The sequence below is a fragment of the Pagrus pagrus genome (assembly GCF_965226575.1).
Source record: "Pagrus pagrus genome assembly, chromosome: 5".
NCBI lineage: Eukaryota > Metazoa > Chordata > Actinopteri > Spariformes > Sparidae > Pagrus > Pagrus pagrus.
Genome location: NC_140189.1, coordinates 3628742 through 3643501, shown reverse-complemented (window position 1 = coordinate 3643501; position 14760 = coordinate 3628742). Strand labels below are relative to the sequence as shown.

The window sequence follows — 14760 nt, the reverse complement described above, 5'->3', positions numbered from 1 at the left end:
CTCTGGTTAAAGTGACATAGTTCATAATTACAGACCACATGTCACTTTATAATGGACTCTGGTGTCAAAATTTGCTTAACTTACCCCTCCTGTCAAAGGTCCCTGTCAGAAATGTCACTTCTTTAATGAACTCAGTGCTGACAGCGAGCAGGAGTCCGCTGCCTGCCACTAACCCTGACAATGCTTCTGTGATAAACTGCGTTTTAAACCTTTATTTGCACAGGGAGGGTTTACTGAGCCGAGCGTGGATTTTCTTTGAACATTCTTAGTTACACCCAGTAAAACCAAAGTCGCCTATGATTTGCAACTTAGCAGCTCCACTGGTGTGTGACTGGGAGTTGAACAGTAGCAAGTCAGGGAGGGTGCTTAGCTTTTTTTTTTTTTACTGCGTCTCAGCCAGAGCAGACGTTACAAACTAAAAGTATTATTATCAAAGGTTTAAATACAATGACCTTTGGCTTTTTAAGCCACAGCCTCTCCATGCAGTATTCAGTTTTTCAAATTAAGGCCTCATTTCCCTCAAGAGCTTCACTTCCTGTTGTAAAGAGGATGTTGCCCCTCGTTTCCCTCACTTGTGTTGCACAACTGATTTTAAAGCAGCAAGGAAAGGATCTGATGACAACAATTAGTGTTATCAACTATAGCCACCCTAAAATTTTACTTGAGTGAAGTAGAAGACCTTTAAAATAACAAAAAGTGAAAATTATCGATTATCCTATTGGTAGTGGTGGTATCAGCCATGAGAAGCAGGTAATTAATCTGTTATCACAAACGGCTGAAAACAATCCATATCTTGCATCCCTACATTTGATCACAACTGGAATTGGTTCACATTTTGTGCTGTGAAGCAGTGCAACAGATTTAGAGTGAAACTAAACTAAGCATATTAAAAGCTTCTGACTCTTAACCTCTTTCTAGATATGACTCGTCAGTTTCTGTAGGCGACATTTCTCTTTTTCTCAGTTCATCCAAAGTGGCTTTCACTCTTCATGCTAGCCTTCCTTTTCTATTTATATAAAACAGAAACACAAAAATAAAAAACACCCCATTTCCTTTGCACCAGAGAAAAATACATAAGGTGTTCAAATCTAAAAGCTTTCATTAACTTGAGAAGTCAGTGCAAATGATTATCTGTCCTAAAACTGAATTATTGATGTTTATTCATGTGTTGACCTGTATCATCCATTTAAGTCTAAAACTGTCATTCCTGGCTTACACCTGTCACTGAAAACACACACTGTTAAGAGAAAACCCCTCAGGTCAAAGTGGACCTCCTCTGAAGCTCTTGGCCTGCTGACCTCCAGGATAATGACACCAAAGACTGTGAGGGGGGAGGGGAGAAGTCCTGGACACCACCACCCTCTGCAGTGGGATCAGCTCTGCCAGGAGAGGTCTATGGGGGTCACATCACTTTAAATGGCGACAGCAGAGAGGACAACAAAGAGATATAAGGAAATGGAAGCTAAACCTTACTTAATACACCAACTGACCACGAAAATACTTTTACCGAATTAGATTTTTAGATGCAAGGTTATTTTCATAACTGATTAATCTGCTGGCAGTTTTTATGATTAAAAATGGCGATCCCAATTTCCCAAAATCCAAATTGAGGTCTTTAAATTGCTTCTTTCGTACTAACCAAAACAGTTAATTTACACCTATATCAAACGTGACAAAAATACTAACTTTTCATAAGCTTAAACCAGCAAATGTTTTCCGTTTTTGACAAGATGTCACGATATTTTCCAGCTTTATTAGTGGCAACAAAAAAATGTTTTTGACAAGACGTCAGGACATTTTCCAGCTGTGTTAGTGGCAACAAAACTGATTATTTTTGAGGGGGCGTGGTGACATCTTTCAGTCGTATTATTGGCAATTAAACTGGCTATTTTTGACAAGATGTTAGGACATTTTCCAGCATGTTAGTGGCAAAACTGGCTATTTTTGATGAGATGTTGGGATATTTCCAGCTGCATTAGTGGCAACGAAGCTGGATATTTTTGAAGGGGCTTGGGGACATCTTTCAGTCATATTATTCAATTAAACTGGATATTTTTTTGAAGAAGTCAGGCTGTTTTCCAGCCGTGTTAGTGGCAACAAAACCTGATATTTTTTAAAAGATGTCAGGAAGTTTTCCAGCCGTGTTAGTGGCAACAAAACTGGGTATTTTTGAAAAGATGTTGGTATATTTCAAGCCATATTTTGTCGAGATGTTGTGAGAAAAGGTTTACAGATACACTATTTCAAACAGCTGTCTGCCGACCAAACTATCAATTTTTAGACTAAACAAATGGTAATAATTTCCTATTTCCATTTCTCAGAGTACACATATTCAAATGCACGGTCTAATCTGCAGTGAAGAAGAGACTTGCTGCAACAAGGAGGATGCAATGAGCCATTACGTGGGTTTGCTAGTGAACAGGCTTGCAGTCGTGTAGTGCTGTCTTGCTTTTCCAGTTTTAACCACAAACTGTGGGCTCCAGGCCGCAGGCAAAGACAGGGTGAGTCTCACAAAGACCCTGAGATGACAGTTATTACCCATTTACTGTACAAGCTGGGCCAAAGTACAAGGCAAGCACGTAATTAATTCCTCATTTGGCCCACCGACGTTCATTTACGGAAGGCTTTCTGGGCTCGTTAAACTGACAGAGATGCTAAATAGTGCTGTCACTTGTGCATCGCTCTGTTGCAGAGTTTCAGGAGAAGTTGGTGCACACAGACCTTCGCTGACCCTTGACCACGTTTCATCAAACAGCTGACAGACCACGAAATAAAAGCTGACCTGTTATATTGTCTGTTTGGTGCTTCAAAGAGGGCCTCTGTCCAGAAAACTGCAGTTAAGTGTGAGAGGAGCAGGTGAAAGTGTGGAAATGTTGACACACAATGGTGGAAAAATCATCAATCTCAATCTCTAATTTTATGCTACTGAGATGAAGTTAAACACTCTGAATTATTCAGCTGAAAGCTGAGTGGGCTTCAGGCCTTCAGTAATTAGTGTTTAAAAAATGTCTAAAAAGTAATATTTAACTGCTCAGTCTTACAATTATATCTGCACTGAGAAGGCAGAAAATGTTTTTCATGTGTTGAACAACTTCATCTGAAAGTCCAGTGACTCAACGAATAATACTTCAAACATTTTTATAATTGTCTGTTTCCTGGAGGCATAAAGATATGATGATTTAATAAATGGCCGCAATAATCAATATCAATTTTGTTAATTTCCTGCAGTACAGGCCTGGCAGTAAGATCAAACTTCCCATCAGAACAAGCTGTGGGTGAAATGGCTTAATATGACACAACCGGCCAATACAAAGTAGGGGAATTATGACAGAAATCCAGCATTGTAAAAGTGTTTTAATGAACATCCTTGATTTTTGCAATAATGTGTCTTATACCAGTCATAAACTATCCTTAAACAATTAAAATCAAATGGGTTTACAAGTAGAGCTGCTACAATAAGTCATTGAGTTGATCTAAAGGAAGTTAGTTAACTGTTTTGATAATCAGAACACCAGAAAGAGGAAAGCGGAAACTCCTCCAGAGCAGCTTTCAGCATCCATACACCCAGTGTACACTGACTTATTTAACAAATTAGACTAAAAACAGGCTTCCGTAGATGATAATCACCCACATTTAAGAAAGGTTAATGTTGTTTTCCTTTAATTAATAGCAGACAGGACATCGAACTTAAAAACAGAACAAGAGAGAGTATCCTTCTGAAATCTCACTGACTGCCGTTTTCTCCACATAAATCTGGCTCTGTGTCTGTCGGCTGGTGTTTTTCATGTCAACACAAAGGCAAGTCAAAACATTCGAATTCACACAACCTGCTGACGACCAGTTACTCAAGACGTTGACATAAAAAGAAGATACGATCTATGAAAGCTCAAGGAAGGCCATGAATCTTATCTGATCAGCCGGTGTAGCCCCACATGACTGAATAGCCCTTTACACACAGAGACGCCGCATTATCGCCGCAGCGGCAGTTCGCCATTTCTCCGCCGTTAGTTGTTCACACAGAGCCAAGCAGCTCCGGCGTAAAAGATGAACCAGAGTGTAATTCAAACAGCAAGCCGGCGCCGCGGCTCCAAAGGAGGCGTGACGATATGCGTCATGATGATGACGTCTGTGTGTTTCTATGTGGACTGGTCTGAATGCTGCTTCAGATAATTCATCCCTCGTCTAATTTAAACATTCCTGTTAGCGTTTTTCTTCAGTGAGGGACATGTTTGTCCTCTAGTCAAATAAATCATCACGCTTTAATTCAGTGGGGAATCTTTTAAATGTTTCTGAGAATTTCATTACACATGGTTCCATCACAGATTTTTCTTCACCTGTGGTCTTCATGCTGCTAAACAGAATGTCAAGAGAATGAAAAAATTCTGCGTCACTGTATTTTATCACAGCAGAATTCATCCACACACCTTTGCGAAGTATGTCTGCTCACATTACTAGATGTTAAACTTAGAATATCTGGTAAGCCAACCGCTAATGCACCACGCAGCCTGGAATCTGCTAGTGATCGTACGTCACAATAGCTCTCCTTCTCTCTCTTTTTTATTTTCTTTTAACTGTGCCATTTATTCCCTCTGGCAGCTTGTTCCTAATATGGAACATCCTTTCAATAAAGAGTTATTAAGAGGGGCAAATAAAAGAGCTCAGGCTCTCAGGCTCACTCAAAGGTCAGCACCATTAAGACTGCATGCTGTTGTTGGTCAACGGCACAAATTTGCATGTCAAACAAAAAAAAAAAAAGCAGAACTCGACATGAAAAATGCCTTTATTATGAGCTAATCTCAGCAACTCCTCTATTTAATGAATTGATTTTGCTATAAAAAATTTCATGAGTTTAAGTGGTGTGACCAAACCTTTAGGCCGACAATAAGGCTGGATTTACACCAAATTCAGCCAATGCTGCGGCGGTGTGGGCAGCAGGGGGTTGCAGGGGGGAAAAAAAGCAGCTAGCTGCAATTAAAAAGTTGACACGGACTCTGCACTTTTGGAGAAACGCAGGCTGACGTCACGTTGCCGTGGCCAATCACATAGGCTGGTAATCAGACTGGCGGCATGAATGACTAAAACCATGGTTGTAACGTAATGTGTCATGTGGATTCACCCAGTCTGACACTGGCGCTGACTAGTGTCAACAGTGTGGGACGTGCCACAAAAAAAATAGGGCCATAGACAATTACATAAAGGCCTGACAGTCAACCTGGTGTGTCAGGAGCCCAACATTAACAACACAAGTCTGGTGTTCACCATGTAATTACCAGGACAGAGGATTAAATGATCGTTGCTGTGATAAGTTTAGAGTTGTAAAATTCTGTCTTATGTTATCATTAATGGCTGAGCAGTGCTGTGATATCTGACGAGCCTTCACACTCATGGAGGATTCATTCAAACTTCAGACTTTCAAGCCCCCTAACAATGCAGCCTTTTTAACCCTGTCTGAATCCCCCCTTACGGTCTAAATGGCACAAACGCTCCGGTTGGTCAACCAAACGTTTTCACCTATCGTTGAGTCCATCAGGATTTAAATCAAACTGGACTGTTCTGTCCAAAACCATTTTGTCTTCACAATGCTGCACCTGTTATGTAATTGACTGTTTCTACAGAATTAATTTTCCAACTTCTTATCAAATGTTCAGAGAAACTGTGTTGAGGAGGAGAAAGAGACCAGCTTCTATAAACTGCAGCCTGATTTGCAGACGAGAGATTCTCTACAGTTGCTCAGTAGCTCATTTAGAAAGCTGCCTGAGATAATTTCCTGTCCAAGAAAAGACAAATGCATCTTCTGGCGCCTGAGCCGCTATTGAGTTTTTTTCATTATCAAGCACTACTGGTCCTAAAGAGGCCATATCCTGCTCGTCTGTCCTGTAGGGCCGAAAGGGCCGTTTTATCTGACTGCCCAGAGGGACCATTAACATTGTTTAAACAGAGCGTGGACGCATGTTTTGGGGTAATAGATCAAAATAAATGTCTTTTTGATAATTTGTAGTCACTGTGCATTAGAAATCTTGCAGTAGCATTAGAAAAACGTATTATCTATTATTCAATTTCAGGTCAGAGGTCAGCTGTCCAGAAAAGCTGAGGGTAATTTGGGGCTTCCCTGCAAAGTAAGCAGAAATCTGACATGAAATTTAATGCTTGCTGGGTATGTGCGGTCTTATGCAACAGCCATATCATATGGTATCTTTGAGTGAAGGCCAAGAAGCATTCAGCTGGCCAAGGACCATCATTCAGGTCAGCGAGGTCCTTCTGTGGGCTTTAAAACGAGCCCAGCAAGATGAGGTTTAGCTCGTAATGAAACATAAACGGCTTAAATTAGAAAGCGATCCAGAGAAGAGCATCGTTTCACTTCTAACTGATGGCCCAACAGAAGCCGGTACATTTTACCCAGAGAAAAAAAAAATCATAAGTTAAAAGAGCAAGTGAAGGCCCCGTCAAAGGAGAAGCTGGACTCTGCAACGTCAGATCTCCATCCTCTCTGATGGTATAAAGCATCAGAGTGTCTCGGCTGTTGAAACACGAGCACGCTGGGTGCAGTTTAGCAGCAGCGTGTTATCCAATTTGAAGCTATTGAAGCTCAAAACGGCAGAAAAAAACACTTGCTTTCAAAAATCACAAAATAATTAATTAGCAGGCAACATGTGAGTCAAGTGCTTTCAACAAACGCCCTGTAAGCCAGGTTATGGAGGTTGTTTTTGCGCTAAATTTCACTGCTGATTGGAGCCGCCAGCCTGCACACGATGACAATGCCTGGTGCAGCTTTAATGTCAATATACAGTCAGTGGCCGGATTTAAACTCAGCAACAACATGATTCATATTCTTTGGTTTCCCTGCACCAAACGTCTGCTCAGTACAGAGGTCTGTGGTTTATAGTGTGCGCATTGATTACATGATGTGGAGATCAAAAGATGTCTAGACGCCTACACTACCATTGTGCTAAATTTGGCTGATAAGTTAAAGATTTAAGACAGCTAAGAGGGCGTCTACAGTAGGGCTGTGACGAACAATTATTTTCATTGTTGGTTAACCTGTAGATTATTTTCTTGATTAATTGATTAGTCTATAAAATGTCAGAAAATGGTGAAAAATGTTGATCACTTTCTCACATGACGTCCTGAAATGTCTCGTTTTGTCTACGACCCAAAGATCTTCACTCTCAGAGTGAAGGAAATATTCACATTCAAGGGGCTGAAATCAGCAAAATTTCGACTTCTAAATTCTTAAAACATCACTCCAACTGTTAAACGGATTCATTAATTAATCTTTGCAGCTCTAGTCTACAGGTATCAAACAAATTAAATGCTTTTTAAGACCGTTTCAAGACTATTATTAACCAAATTACAGACTTTGGACAAATCATCTTTTTCTTTTTAAAGTATTGCAGGTACAATAAGTATGAAGATAAGTAGTATGAATGTGGTCCTGTGCAGTGGCAAGTTTTATGTAGGAACATGGTTATTAAAGTGAATAAGGTTAATCTAGGCTGACATTTTGTCTACAGGTAATTGTAAATAAAAAGATAAAGGGTTCAGTGGTAGGTTTAAAGACTTCATCAGAAATGTGGGCATTCATCCAGAAGAGCTTGACTAATTTTGACAAAAAGTAATTAAAAGATGGATACATAAAATTGGATAAGATGTTTGGGACAATTAAGAGCTCACAATTTTAAATTAAACAGTACTTAATGACTTTGAAGGCCTAATATTTTGAAATGCAAGACTTTTAAAGAACCTGCAGACACCCTGTCTAGGTTTAATGATGTTTCAACAGCGTTTCAATTACTATATCTAAATGTACAGTGCAGAACTCTCCATCCCCAGCTGAGAAATATTTAGAGAAATGAGTGTAATTATATTTGTTTTAAGAAAATTAAGCTTTAAAAGATCCAAACAAACTTTAAGATCAAGAAAAACACACTGCTTTGAATTTGCATCACTTCTGGTGTGGCTTTCTCACAAATCAGTTCAATTAACATGTTAAAAATGATAAAAATTACTCACGCCTGTATTACCTGATCTTTGGGGGAGATACCAATACAAATATTGGTTTAAAAAATTCTGATTTTGGCAATGACAAAGATGTGCAACGGAGGCAGGGTGATGTCACCATAAACTTCACTGGAAATGTAATAATTATAAGCTACCCCAAGCATCTTTTTCCTGCATTACACTCTCTAAGTCTAACTTTTCAGACTGACACATCAGACAACATATACACCAAGATCAGTATATCTGTGCAGGGGCACAAAAAAAATTACACCTACTGCTTGTCCCTCATTGAAAAAACTCCAGAATCTCTGAATATGCTAGTATTTTTCATTTCAAACATTTAACATCTTGACAAAAAGACTCTTCCTGCTTCAATGTAAAATTCTCAGTGTTCATCACATCACACTTGTGTAACTTGAACCACAAATGCCTTTCAAACTAGTTGAGATGTGACAAAATCCTGCAACAGATGAATGTGGAACAGCTTTCTTCTTCATTTAAAGACTTAATTACAGACAAAAGTGACTTGATGAGACAGTGAGGCTCTTAATATGTGGTTGAGACGATGCTTATTCATAGACAGCTGAAAAAACCTTCACTCCTCGACCTATTCTTTTTTTTTAACAGATACCAATGTATGTTATGTACTGATTTAAAATATTCTGATACAGATATCGGGCAATAGACACATATTTTTGGTTATGATCTGGGAACTTACCTGGGAATTTAATTATTATGAACTACTCTCAAGCATCTTTTTCCTGCATTATAATCTGAAAGTTTAAGTTTTCATATTGCATCAATACCAATATATCTGTGATAGGCCAAAATCGGCCGACCGGTATATAATTCAGGCTTTAAAATTACACTGAAGAATCTATGAATATGCATGTAATTTTCATTTTAAAAGTTTAACTTCAAGACAAATGCTTCCTACTTCACTGTGGAGTTCCTCCAGAATGTTCAACACATCACACTTGTGTAACCTGAACCATAAATGACTTTCAAACTAGTTGAGATGTGACAAAATCCTGCAACAGCTGAATGTGAAACAGCTTTATTCTTCATTTAAAGACTTAATTACAGGCAAAAGTGGCTTGATGAGACAGTGCAGCTCTTAATAGGTGGATGAGACGATGCTTATAAATAGACAGCCAACAAAACCTTCACTCCTCAACCACATTTAACCCAGTTTTCACATAGACACCTACAGCTTTTGACCTGCCAATCACCCTTACCATGCTTCCTGTGTTGTAGGGTCCCTTGTGAGAAAAAAGTTGAGGCAACCCCTGAATCTAACGTCTGACGTGAGCTCGGTTCAGAGACATCTCTGTGTGATGGTTTGAATTTTGAGAAAACTGCACAGACTTGTTGGCTGCTCTCTGCATGCCTTTCCCCCCCACAATGTCACACAGGGCTTGCTGCAGCAGCAGCAGCAGTCTGGCGAGGGGCGACATCCACCCTGAAGGAAAAAAATGCACCAACTTTCTGTCTTGATTTAATCCAAACCTCATGTAGATCCTCCACACACACACACACACACGCACACACACACACACTGAACTTTGGACGGCAGGAGGAAGAGGTTAGCCTAATGGTGGACCAGGAGGCTTTCCTCAAGAACATTCCTGCTCAATGGGAAAGAAGAATTGGTGTTTGGCTGAGATGAACAACAGCATTTAAACATGACGAGACAGGCAGAGAGGCGGCTGCCACAGCCTCGTCTCCGGCTCGGCTAACCGTGTGCATCCCGGCTAGCTTTAAAGCCGCCTTAACAATGCACGTTTCCCCCTTAAAAAACCCCCATCCCCGGTGTGCAACTGCAGGGCCCGGCGCCGCCATACACCACCACATAGACACATAAAACAACACGTATAGCATGCCCCGTAGCACCAAGCGGAAAGAGACATGCGAAAAATGAGGAGGAGGGGGCTCGAACCGGGACCGTACACCGGCCGAACACCCGCCGAGGACGGAACATGAGGAGGGGAAGAGTAGTTAGGCGAACTAACCTGTTCGGGAGCAGCACGGTCCGCTGGATATTGGGTTGAATCCGAGTTAAATCCACTATCAGTAAAACAAAGAGGCGAAAATGACCGAGCGGCCGCGGAACAGGCCGAAACAGCACTCCTGGAGCAGGGTTGCGCATGCGCAGAAGCGCCGCCGGAGGTGGCGGGGGAAGAGGGGGGTGGGGTGAGAGAGTGCAACTAATTTTTAAACATCGATCCGCTGAGTGTGTCATTCATTATTCATCTTTTAAGGAAGTCAGTCAGTGTTTTCACCGTGTGTGGGACACGACAGTCAACGAGATGCAAATAATACAGCTGTTAAATTAATAATCAGCACTGATTCACTCAAATCTATATGATAACCAGACTAGATTCACAGGAATGTTAAAGCTGTCTGTCTGTCAAATTAATTAATAAGCAGCACTGATTCAGTCAAATCTATATGAATCAAAATCAAATCACTTTTATTTATATATCCCAAAATCACACACAATCACATTGCCTCAGTGGGCTTTACAAACTGTACAGTGAACGACATCTTCTGTCCTTAGACCCTCGATTCAAGTGAGGAACAACTTGCCATATTGAGAAAAAAAAGAGATGGAAGAAACCTCAGGAGGGATCCCTCTCTCAGGACGGACAGACATGCAATAGATGTCGCATGTACAGAACAGAGGAACAAAATCACAGTTTACAAATTGCATTGACAGAATATCTGATACAAATTATAATATATGTAAAGTGTGTGGATCCAGGAGATGACTGAGCAGGCCGAGGCATCGCCAAGCGATGCCCGACTCACACAACCTCCTCTCCACCGTGGTGACCTGGAAGAGGGCAGGCCACACAAGATAATTAGCAGTAAAACAGAGAGGATCAGACTGAAGAGGCATCAAATTTTACAGAAATACAGATATAAGGAGATAGTGAAACAGGAGAGCAATGATCCAGCGGAGCCCAGGGTGTGACGATCCAGATCCGTCAATATGTGAGGCAGCAGGAGCCAGGAGAGGTAGATTACCCCAGGGGCCCATGGTCCATCAGAAGGGAACCTGAGTGAAAAGAGAGGAGAAGGAGAAAGAGGAGGAGTAGGAAGAGGAGGAGGAAGCTATAGAGAGTGAGAGAGCGACACAGCTTGCAGCTTGTGGGAACAGAAAACAAGAACAAAAGTTAGAGGAATGCAATGTTATTCAGACTAAACGGATTGTTTGTCGTCGGCAGGACAATGTGAATTCTAATATGATATAATATGATATGATAACCAAAGTAGATTCACAGGAATCAATCACTCATCCAAGAGGCTTCTTCAGTTTTAACTTACTGGAGGGGAGATGTGTGAGTGTCCAAGGCTAAACAGTGAGTTTGAAGGGGCACTGTGTAGTTTTGGAGAATAAGTTCAAACTCAAACACACAATATTAACAAGGTAATAACACAAACTCAGAAATGTTTATCTAGAAAAGCTAGAAAGGTGGCAGGGTCCGCCAAATATAGACAAAGTAAAACAGTATAAATTGTGTTGTCCTTTAAGGTCAGTTAGTTTATTCCGTTTATTCAGTCATGAAATCAAAGAGAGTTTGTTTATTTAGTTTGTTTAGGCATTAAAAAAAAATCTGTCAATGAAGATCTTTCTTTTCTGGTTAAAATTTCAAAACTACAGATTGCTCCTTTAAGTGCTCAGGGGAAGAAAAAAAAAAACTTTTAGCAGGGTGCATACCTCTCTGCAAAGTCCCAACAGTCCGTTGTGTTATATGGGGTCTATTCAGGCCTGAGACCCATCCTTCACCCACGTTTTGTGCAAATCGGTCAGAAGTTTTTTGTGAAATCCTGCTAACAAACAAACATAAGGACAGGAGGTGGAAACACAAGCTCCTTGGAGGAAGTAAATATTAACACGTCAACCAAAGTTTGCTGACATTTTTGAATATTGGCTACTTGTGCTGTAAAACAAATCTGTTAAGTCTCATTCAGGTGTATGGGAAGTTGGTCAGAAGTAGCGGGGTCCTGTTTCTGGGCTAATAAATTATGCGGTAGTCTAATCAGATCGGTGCATAAACTCACATACTCACAGATAATCTGATCCAGCATTTTGGTGGGTATCAGAGGTATTTCCAATACTGATATCTGTCTTGGAACAACTCTATTTAATATGTCACATGTTGCTTTGTGAAATGGTGCAAAATAAAGAAATTAAAATTTGCACTTTGACATAAGTTGCCATCACCCAATTCAAAATCAGAAAGAAAAAATAGCACTTTGTCCTTTGGTTCAATTATTTTAAATCCTAAACCTAAATATTTAAACTTGACTTAAAGAAGTAGCTTTCATGCCTTCAAACACATTTTTCAACATTGGAGGAGGATTTAAAAATCAACAAAGTGATGTTCTTTCTGTGGTTGGTTTTTATTATCAGAAATGCTGCATTTAGCAGAAGAATTACAACTGATTATGTTTCAGTATTAGCCTTGAGATGGTTAAAAAGTTGAAAATGTCTATGGTTAGGTTAAGGTTAGGGTTGGTTGGGGTTAGGTAAAGATTTGGTGTGGTTATGGTGAGGGTAAGAGTGTGGGTGGGATCTCGGTCTCTGCCCTGAACTCTGGCAGGATCCTTAAAACATGTGGTTGAGCTGTTGTCATGAAATATGGCCCGCTGCATGCTCCTAACTGGAAATAATGATGGTGAAATAAAAAAGAAAACCTGTTTATAGCACAACCACACGCCAACATCTGCTGATCCTCTGAGGTTTAAATCTTTGACATTCCCATCTGTGATTCCACACAATGCTGCAGCCATGTTTTTCTGCAGGATGTACAGTAACTCAATTAAAACCTTTCCGGAGATGTGGTCAGAATAATTTGATGTACTCGGAGTCACTTCAGAGAAAGAAGTTACAAATAACTTTTTGTTATGTGCATGACTGTCTGTAGCCACAGAGTCAACATTCAGAATTCAGAAGTAAATCTTTTTTGTCTGCACAGAGCCCATAGGATACTGAAAGACAACACTCAACACAGCCACAGTCTGTTCACCCTGCTGCCATCTGACAAAAGATACACAAGTATCTGCTGCTGTACCACCAGACTACAGAGCAGCTTCTTTCCTCAGACTCCTGAACTCATCCTCAACAAATATATATTTTTTCCTTGTGTAGCATAAAGGGACTAATATTTACAGTTTGTAATATAACCCTGATACTTTTTACCTATACTTTGTAGATGTAGTAGTTGTAGATGTGCAGTTTCAGTTTCTTGAAAATCAAGAAACTGAAACAAGTATTGAAACTGTATTGTAGGCAACTGGACTTCAGTTCTTGATTTTCAAGAAACTTGATTTTCAAGAAACTGAAACAAGTACAGTTGCCTACAATACAGCACCTAAAATATCTGAATACTTCCTCCACTGCTGTAAACAGCATGTATTGACGATACGTTTTTTTTTTTTTTTCTCTGAAAAACAGAATTAGAGGAGGGGTCAAACTAAAAATGAAGCATTTCTAACATTTGAGTATTTCATTGTTTTTATGCTGAATCCATCATGTTATGAATTTGATGGTTTAATTATTTTTTTTTTACAGTACACAAAATAAATAAAAGCAGAGCAAGTTTGGTAAATAAACAAATTGTTTTCATGACTCAGTTATGGCTATTTTACTTAGTTTCACTTTCTTTTCAAGTGTGGAGCAAAACTAAAGAAAGTGAGACTGTCACAAAGGGTCAAAGAGAGGGGTCAGTGTGTTGTGCTGTTCTGCTGTGCAGTCAGAGAAGTTGAAGAAGTGAAGATCTCTCACTCTGTTCGAATTACCAGTTACAACAAAATCACCAGTAGGAAGACAGCACTGTGATAAAATTACTCAACAATAAAAGGATGTTTGCAAACAAGCACAAGTGCTTTTTTCATACTATTAATGAAGTGCAAAACCACAGCCATTGTTACTGATTTAAAAACAATACGAAACTCAAAGACTGTTGGCAGAGAAGGAGAGCATAATCAGATCGAAATAAACATTCATATCTGTCCTCCTGTATATAATTCAAATATTTTATGTCTAATATACTTTAATGTTTTGCAGAATTTGTCTTTGACCGACTCTCAAATAGGACTACAGGTAAACCCAATATTTTGCCAGGCCGAGGCACATGAGGTATAAGAGTTACAAGTTTGCAGAGGTGTCATTCACACTGGGGATGCTGGGGACCAGTTTTGTCCCCATCACTTTTTTAAAAAAGAATAGTTAGTTTAAAATGTGCTTAAAAAACAGCATGCACCAAGAACTGTTAACTAACAAATTAGATTAAATTCACGTTATTATCCGGCTTTGAATAATCGCATGTGTTGAAGAACATTTATAAAAGGCATAGTTCTCTCATCTGAACCCTTATGTCCTCACCACTATTCAACGCAGTGACGCCCTTGAGTCCTGAGACTGGTATATGGAACATCTATATGAATTAATGGCACTTATTTTGAATAATTTGCCCTTAAAATGTCCTTGAAGTGTCACTTTAAAAGAGCGTGAACCCTGCTTATATTGAAACATAACTTGTGACACATTTTCTACTATACATTATTGGTGAAATGATCTTCACCCTTATGTCCCCACCACTATTCAACACAAAGTGACGCCCTTGCAAGTTTGATTTGATTATCTATCCATGGCTGCTGTTTTAGTGATTGAGTGCTGCATCTTCTCTATAGAAGATCTTTGGTAGAGTACACTCCCAACACATGAGGGCGTGTCCTGATCTGTTCCAGCCG

The 14760-nt window shown here is 39.8% G+C and overlaps 2 protein-coding genes across 2 annotated transcripts in view; one reads left to right on the top strand and one right to left on the bottom strand.

Annotated features, from left to right (window-relative positions):
• Positions 1–10125, bottom strand: part of pcgf3 (polycomb group ring finger 3) — a 75981-nt gene extending 65856 nt beyond the window's left edge. Inside the window, exon 1 of the mRNA XM_084353674.1 lies at positions 10011–10125. The gene's annotated coding sequence lies outside the window, so the exon portion shown is untranslated. The remainder of the gene's footprint in view (positions 1–10010) is intronic.
• A 2428-nt stretch (positions 10126–12553) lies between these two features.
• The window catches only part of slc49a3 (solute carrier family 49 member 3), a gene marked incomplete at its 5' end in the record, with an annotated part of 19870 nt that continues 17663 nt past the window's right edge, over positions 12554–14760 (top strand). Inside the window, one exon of the mRNA XM_084353140.1 lies at positions 12554–12562. Coding sequence (XP_084209266.1) covers positions 12554–12562 — 9 coding nt within the window. The remainder of the gene's footprint in view (positions 12563–14760) is intronic.